The sequence below is a fragment of the Gaeumannomyces tritici genome, assembly GCF_000145635.1.
Source record: "Gaeumannomyces tritici R3-111a-1 unplaced genomic scaffold supercont2.43, whole genome shotgun sequence".
Lineage (NCBI taxonomy): Eukaryota > Fungi > Ascomycota > Sordariomycetes > Magnaporthales > Magnaporthaceae > Gaeumannomyces > Gaeumannomyces tritici.
This window is the reverse complement of record NW_008804587.1, coordinates 6,525-14,398: the sequence shown is the minus strand read 5'-3', so window position 1 is coordinate 14,398 and position 7,874 is coordinate 6,525. Positions and strand designations below refer to the sequence as shown.

General features: G+C 58.3%; 2 protein-coding genes across 2 annotated transcripts in view; one reads left to right on the top strand and one right to left on the bottom strand.

Annotated features, from left to right (window-relative positions):
- Window positions 1-371: 371 nt before the first annotated feature.
- On the bottom strand, window positions 372-4,666 carry GGTG_13739 (hypothetical protein; the record flags this gene model as incomplete). Its single annotated transcript, XM_009231657.1, has 5 exons — window positions 2,244-4,666; window positions 1,694-1,883; window positions 891-1,161; window positions 484-809; window positions 372-398 (listed from the first exon to the last, which is right to left on the bottom strand). The coding sequence occupies exons 1-5, from the start codon at window positions 2,420-2,422 to the stop codon at window positions 372-374; spliced, it is 993 nt and encodes a 330-aa protein (XP_009229921.1). The 5' UTR covers window positions 2,423-4,666.
- Window positions 4,667-5,044: 378 nt separating this feature from the next.
- Window positions 5,045-7,874, top strand: part of GGTG_13738 (TPR repeat-containing protein) — a gene marked incomplete at both ends in the record, with an annotated part of 3,233 nt that continues 403 nt past the window's right edge. Inside the window, one exon of the mRNA XM_009231656.1 lies at window positions 5,045-7,868. Within this exon, the coding sequence (XP_009229920.1) occupies window positions 5,045-7,868 (2,824 nt within the window). The remainder of the gene's footprint in view (window positions 7,869-7,874) is intronic.

Below are 7,874 nucleotides of genomic sequence, written 5' to 3'. Positions count from 1 at the left end.
TGACGCAAGGAGGAGCCCGAGCGGGGTCGATCCGTCGGACCGCACTCCGTGTTCCTCGGCGTCGAAAAGAACCCGATCGATATAATCACCCGCTCCTGAAAGGTGCAGGATATGCCCAATGGCGCGATGGATAGCAAGTAAACGAGGTGAGGGGGGATCCATATTCCGGTTTTGCAAACCCAAATATTTGCCAACAAAATCGTCAAATGCATCGATGCGATAGGTATTTGGGGGTTGGTCGAAAACAAGCTCAAAAAAGAGTTGAAAGGAGCCAAAACTAGGATGGTGCTCAGTTGATAAAGTGATAGCGTTAAATGGCCGATCAATTTCTGCGCCTTCAATTAGGTGGACAATTCCCATGTCAAACATGTTCAAAATGTCCAATGCAGCCTTTCTCGCTGGACTCTGCCATGTTATGAAGGTCAGCCCGCAAAACCTCATATGGAGACTGGGGAAGGAGACAAAAAAATTCCCTCCACGTACCAGCAGGGAGTCTGGAGCTTTTGTTAACGAATGCGGAAGGATGTGGGCAACCTCCAAAGTCGTTACGTCGCGGGGCTCGATTATACTGCCGTCGTCGTCCCTGGCATCCTTTGGTGCGGCTTTTCGGCGCCTAAGGGCTTCGGTAACATCGAATTTGCGTGAGATAACGCAGCGGTGGCGATCGCGCACGAGGCAAGTGCCGCGGAGAGCCGAGAGACGTTCTGGCGTGCCAGCCAAGGATTGGGGCAAAGAAGAGCCCTGGGCCCGTTGGACGGCGGAATGCGTGATGGGAGACAGCTGGGGAGTCTTATTCGTAGCGGCCTTAACTGTGTAGCAAAAAGAGAATTTGTTAGAATAGCCTGGCGGAGAGGACGCGGATAGAGAAAAGATGGGGGTATATATCTTACGCGGCATAAAGAAGTTCCGCAGCAAGTAATCTGCAAAGGCATTCACTGAAACGAAAAGGCGCGCTTTCACTTCCGGGTCGCTAAAATCGACATCCGGATCAGTGATGTTGCCCGCGAGAGGGAGATCCAGATGATTGAACAAGCTCGACAAAACGAGGCATTTGGAATCGTCCGACAGCGCATAGTCGTGGGTGAACCGGATGAGGGCGGGGAGGTTGTAGGCCTGTTGCTGCTGCTGCTGCTGATTTGCGGCGGCGGCAGCCTCGCAGTGCTAAAGAATGTGGCGCATACGGGCGTCGGCCTGGACGCGCGTATCTTCTTCCATGATGGGCGTCTCGGCCGCAGCGCGCAGTATGGCTTCGAGCGAGGCATGCGTTGCTTCTCAGGTCCATGGCGTCAGCGGGCGGGTGGTTTGATTGGTCTGTGCTGCGGGAAGCCCCACTTGAACAAGGGGGGCGTTGGCTTGCCCGTGCAAAATGAGAAATGCCCGATTGTTGCTCTACTTCTCGCCGATTGTTTTGATCTCTTTGGACGTATCCGTATGTTGTTCACAAGGCCGGAAGGGGTTTATCAGAGAAGGATCCAGCCTGGTGCTGTTATTTACACTGCCAGCAGAAACGCAACTCCCCAGCCCAGCCCGCCCTCTGTGCCACCCACATATGCTATCTACCCAGGCGACAAAAAGTGCCATCCTGTCAATACGTACAGGAACAGACCAACACCAATCCAACCGGACAGGGTTTGGGGGTAGACCTGCCGCGTGACCGCTGCCGGTGGCAGCTCGAGAACATCCAACCCCTCACCACGGACCGTAGACGTTTCAGCTGCTGGAGCTTCTGTTGCCTCCGGCTGTGGATGGATACAGCGCGGCGGCCCGGTACATCTACGTCGCCACGCCCAGTAAGGACAAAAGGACGTCGCGGCGGGCGGGGATGGTCTGGACGCGCCGCCGCCGGGACCCAGGCGCCCCCGGAGCCCCCAGAGCGAATGGACCTACGTCGATGACGAGGCGGATCTCGACTGTCTGCGTTTCTCCTTCGCTGCCACTAGGCACAAGGCTACCTTGGAAGAGGTTTGGGAGCTGACTCTACTTGAGCACGTCGACGCAGTGCAAGTCGCCATCGTCCAGACAACCATACAGGTGCCGACAGAGTTTTGATTCTTTTTCTATAAAGGAATTCTATGTCTGTGCAGAAAGCGGATAGGATCAGTTTTGGCACAAAAGGGCGCTAGTGCTTCTTTGCGGGCAAATATCATCGTAGAAAAGCTGGACGCCCACCGAGGGTTTATCATGTCGAGGGTAACCTGGGTGGGAGCTTCAGTATTCTACGTACTATTCTCGGAAACACATACCCAAGATGGGCGATCGCGCTGGTTCTATCTTTATACCGAGCCAGCTGATAAATGGCAGCCAAGCCGGGGGTGGCAGATAATAGCAGTGCTCTCGTTAGCCGGTACACGAGCGGTGGGTGTCGGGCATGTTTTCCGCCGTCGGCAGCAATGTTCCGATCCGGGACTTCGAGGATGTACATACAAACCTTTGAGAATGTAGGAGTGTTTCTCTGCCAAGACAACCGCCGTGATGAATGTGTGCTTCTCGAGAGCCGACGGCCGAGGTCACCGTGGGAAAGAAAGGGACCTTGTTCGAGGCTGATGATAGCAGACGACTTCTGGCCATGTGGCTATATTTAGGCCTCCCATAATGTTCGGACCCGGCCCTCCAGCTGTACGAAGGAGCTGTGGATGGGCCAACAGAGGGTAGGATTTTGCTGTTCTTCCGAATGCGACGGCGCGCGTGGCCTGCGAGGCACGGTTTCCCCCTGGCAAGGAAGAGACTGCATTCTCTGTGGGGCTGATGTGTGGACGGGAACGGCGGACATGGACCGCACTGCGCCGGTGGCGGTGGCGACAGCCGCCTGCCGTTTAGATGATGCCCAGCCCGGGATTGTGGTAGCATGGAAGGCAACACGCACAATAGCGTGAAAACGTGGGCTCGCCTGACCTGTAAGTGACAAGCTTGGAGTATCTCATTTAGGCTCCGAGAAAGGGGGACGAGCAATATGCGGCTAAATATGTAAGGATACGTGCTTCTTTGGGGGTTGGCTGGAACTGGGATGCTGCTCGCCTCCGAGCTACCCCAATAATTTAATTACCCTGAGATAGGGGCTGATGCTGTATACCACCCAAAACAGAACGACTCCGAGCACCTGTCCAGCACTGACTGCTCAAGCACGAAGGGCCAAGCAACGCAATGCGGACAAAAGGTACTGGACGGTGGCTATCGCCCATTATTCCGTTCCTTTTCGGCCAGCGGGTTGTCTCTCGTCGCAGGCACGGCAATTCTATGTTGGGGAAGGGGAGAGTGGGGAAACATTGCTGGACGTGAGGAGACAACAGACAGCGATCTGTAATCTAAACGGTATGCGTTGCGGTGCCATCGCTGTCACCCTGGAATCGACACCATTTTTGGCGGGGCTTGACGCACGAGGTTTGCGTTGTGTGTGACGGGATAAAAAAAGATAATATCAGCAAGCCAGCCCCGTCTCATCAGGCACCAGATGATAGCTATCGCCACCGAATAGTTCTCGCGAGACGTCACTAACACGGCGCGGTCGACTCTCGAGGCCTTTGTTTCCCACCGCACCCGCTAGAAGAACCAGCATCTCCTCCAGGCCCTTTGAATCGCCGGAATGCGTTGGACCGCGAGTGTGCTGTGGGCGGCTGCGGCCGCGATGGTGGGCATTGGTGGGTGCAGATGCTCTGATATGGGATTGGACCTCGTGTGGTCGGCTCAAACGGGGTGCGGAAAGCGGGAATGAAGCTGACAAAACATGGCCGACGAGGGAAGCAGACGGCGTCGCGGGCCAGACGACGACCGTGGTGGACCGCGACACAGGCTTCACGTTCTCGTCGTACGTCGGGCGGTACAGTCTGGGCACCAACACGATCCAGATCCGAGTGGCGGTGCCGAGCGGCGCGGGGGCCAACGAGGCATACGACGCCGTGGTGCAGATCGTGGCGCCGCGCGAGATCGGCTGGGTCGGCATGGCCTGGGGCGGGTCCATGACCTACAACCCGCTGACGGTGGTGTACCCGAGCGGGCAAAACGTGGTGGTCTCGTCACGATGGGCAACGTGAGTGTGATTCCGTGCCGCCACAACAAGAACCACAGCTCCTCTCCTGCCGGTCTGCTGACCCTCGAGTTCCCTGGGTGCTTCGCGTCTGTAGACAGCACTCGGCCCCTGCTAGCTACGTGGGCGCGTCATACCAAGTCCTCAGGACGGGCACGCGGACGAACGGCACGCACTGGCAGGTCACGGCCAAGTGCAGCGGGTGCACTGCCTACGCGGGCCGCACCGGCGGCACGACCTACGTCCGGCCACAGGCCACGAACCGGCTCGCGTTCGCGTCGGCCCGGCAGGCGCCGTCGCAGCCGAGCTCCAACACCAGCGCCATCCCGTACCACGACGTCCACCAGTACTGGAACCACGACTTCACGGCGGCGGCCAACGCCAACTTTGACGCGCTGGTCAAGCGAAACCTGAGCTAAAGTGGGATGAGAGGCGGCATAGGCTGTAGTCAAGGCAGTTGTTGGTGTGGCTTGGGATGTCAGGGGGCCGGATTCAGGAGAGCACTTCACAGGGAGAAAGACCGAGCAACATTATAAATAGTACCCGCATAACGAGTCGGAATTACATGTAGTCTGGTGTGGAATCCGTGCTTGTCGTTGGCTCTGTGGGTGGATGATGTGCTGCCAGGCAGTTGCCCGCTCTGCGCCATGCCGTGACATGGAGGGAGGACGAGAGATGAGCGCGGAAGCACATGGAAATTGGCCGCGCTCGAGCTTGACACACGTGACAAGATCACACCCTGCAGCCCCACTCACCTCTTGCTACCCCTCCAGCGACGTCACGGCAAGTTGGCGCAAAAATTTCCCCTGCGGCTCCGTGGGGTCACTGCTGCTGCTGCTGCTGCTGCTGCTTGCTGCAAGGCATGGCGATCTTGGGTCATCAAAAGCAAAAGCACCCTTTTTGACCTCATTATTGCTGGTGTTCTTGCCTTTAGAAATCTGCTATTCTCTTCTATTTTGAAACCTCTGCGCTCGTGTTATACTGCTAGGTCGGCTCAAGTCGCCTTAGGCGCCTTACTCATTCATGGCGGGCGACCTTTTCGCACAAATCGCCGCCGGCGAGTATATCGCTGTACTGACCTCGGAGCCTGCTCGCGTCCTGATCCGCGACCTTGTCAAAGATATTGCGCCTGCGCAAAACACCCCGGCACCACAAGCCGCAGTCTCAGATGGAGAAAGTTGTGCTCATTCGCCAACCCTAGCCCAGATTGCCGCAGTAGGGTTGGCCGCTTTCAACGCGTTCCTACAGCTGAACGTTACCGGCCCGGTGCTCGAATCTGTGCGCTCTGTCGAGGTTCTCTTCGAGAAGGACGTTGAACTTGTCTCTTCGGCATCAGAAACCCAGCGGAAGAACGCCAGTGCCCGTGCGCTCTGTCTCAAGTCCTTGGACGTGGATGGCGTCTCGGTTTACCCCTACATCCCAAACATCGAGCTATTCTGTCTAGCACGATATACGCTGGCCACGCGCCTCTCTGGGCTAGATCCCGAGCTCAAGGACGCGGCTGATCGTGGTGACGGCGACCCTGGCCTGTCTAGCCTGCCGTGGCTGCGCCTGCGTGTACTTGTTTGGCATCACAAGCTGTTCATCCAGCCATCTCTGAGTTCAGGGTCCGGCTTCAACAGGGGTGCCCAATGGAGCGATGTACCTAGCCTGCAAGAGCAAATCATCAAGTCGTTGGCCGATGCCGAGCAGGACACCTCCACCTTGACCCAGCGTCACAAAGCACAGTTCCTTCTCGAAAAGTCCAATGTGTGCATCATGCTAGGACTTGATGCAAAGGCCAAGCAGGCACTGGCCGAGGCCTCAGAATCAACTGGATTCACGTACGCGCTCTCTGGGGCTCTGGGGAAGCGCACAAAGTTTCAGGAGAAAAGCACCAGCCAGCTCGTCGTGCTGGCCAAGAGCGCGGCCGAGGGCGACACCGCCAAGGCCCCGGGCGCACAATCTGCACCGGAGTCGCTTCCGCTCAACGACGATACGCTGCTAGAGCAGGTCGACTTTACCGACGCAAAATCCAAGACCTCTGAAGAAGATTCATCCAAGGGAGAGACGTCAGCTGGAGTCCCAGAAGCGCTGCGAGGAATGGCTCCAGACGACCAGCCGCACCTCTCTCCTTTGGACCAGATCATACTCCTCGCCGAGGCTACCATCAAAGACGCCTTCGCTCCAACTGACTCGCTGACTTCGGAGGAGATCTTGCCTTTTGCTGAGCGAGTTGTTTCCGACACATCGACGAACTGGCAGATTTACACACATGCACTGCTTGTACGGTCAAGAATCGAGATACATCGAAGCAGGACGGTCGAGCGAGGCGTACTACAAATGCAGGCTGTGGTGGATCAGGTTATAGTCGATACAGAAACACCGACAATAACCGAAAGCACCAGCAAAGTGACGACTGGCAGTCAGGAAAACGGCGCCGACGAAAGTTCAACGCAAGATGCTGCACCGGCCATAGAGATCACGGCGCCGGACGAGGCGAAACCCGTGCCAAACAAGCCCACCTCGTTCTTTCCCAAGGCGAAACCATCTGAATCCGCCCCTGCCCATGTCCGACTCCAGTTCATTCACACACTTTCCTCTCCGCCGCGCTGGCACCTCGAGTCCGAGCTAGCCTTTGCATGGACCGGGGTTGGTTCCCTGGTCGCCGCACTCGATATCTTCAAGCGTCTGCGTCTCTGGGCCGAGGTCTCTCTCTGCCTCGCAACGGCCGGCGCGCAGGGCGAGGAGGATGATGCAGGGCGCGGCTCGGGAAGCGAAGAGAAGGGGCGCGCCGTCCTGCGCTGGCGGCTCTTCCAGCCCACTGACCCTGTCGCAAATCCCGGGCCCGGCCTGGAGGATCTGGATGTGGACGTGTCAGAACTACGGTCATCGGCCTTCATGGGGCCCGAGCGGGACCCCCAGCCGTCAGAGTCGCCCCGTCTGTACTGCATCCTTGGAGATATGGAGCAGGAGCCCGCGCACTACAAGAGGGCGTGGGAGCTTTCGGGGCGGCGGTATGCGCGTGCACAGCGGTCACTAGGCGAGCACTATCTACAGAAGCGCGACTGGGAGGCAGCTCGGGAGGCATACATCAAAGCCACAACAGCAAATCGGCTCAGCCCGGAGATGTGGTCGCGCCTCGGAGACATCAACCTGCGCCTCACTCGCTTTGCCGATGCGGCCGATGCCTTCCGACGCGCCATCGGTTCTGCAGGCGCTGCTGAGGGTGGAGAGGATGCCCGAACTTGGAGTAACCTCGGGAGTGCATTGTACAGCATGCACTGCGAGGCTGTCGACGAGGCGAAGAAGAAGAAGCAGGGTTCCGAAAGCGGTGCAGGCGGTGAAACTCACATCGATGCGGCCGTGAATGGAGGCGGCGATGACGCCGACGTCGACCCAGCCCTAGTCGCCGGCGCGAGGAACGACCCAGCTACGCTGCTCACGCAGTCACTTGCAGCATACAAGCGGGGAGCATCCATCGCGCACGACAACTGGCGCATCTGGGACAACGTCCTCACTCTGGCGGCGCGGACGAAACCGCCCGCGATCAACGAGATACTGCCAGCCCTTCGGCAAATTATGCGAATCCGAGCAACCGAGGATGCTCTCGATGTCGACGTACTCAAGCTGCTGGTGGACCAGGTGCTCGTGTCGGCGCCCAAACCCGACTCTGCAGGGGGAGTGTACGAGCCCCCACGCGGGTCGCTGCAGAGGCAGGTCGTCGACTTCATTGAGGGGTCCGTAGTACCGCTCATCACGGTCCGCTCGGAGCTGTGGGTGCTGGTCGGGCGCGAGAGGGCGTGGCGGCGCGACTACGCGGGCGCCATCGACGCGGCCGAAAAGGGGTGGCGCGCCGCCATCGGCGGTGGCG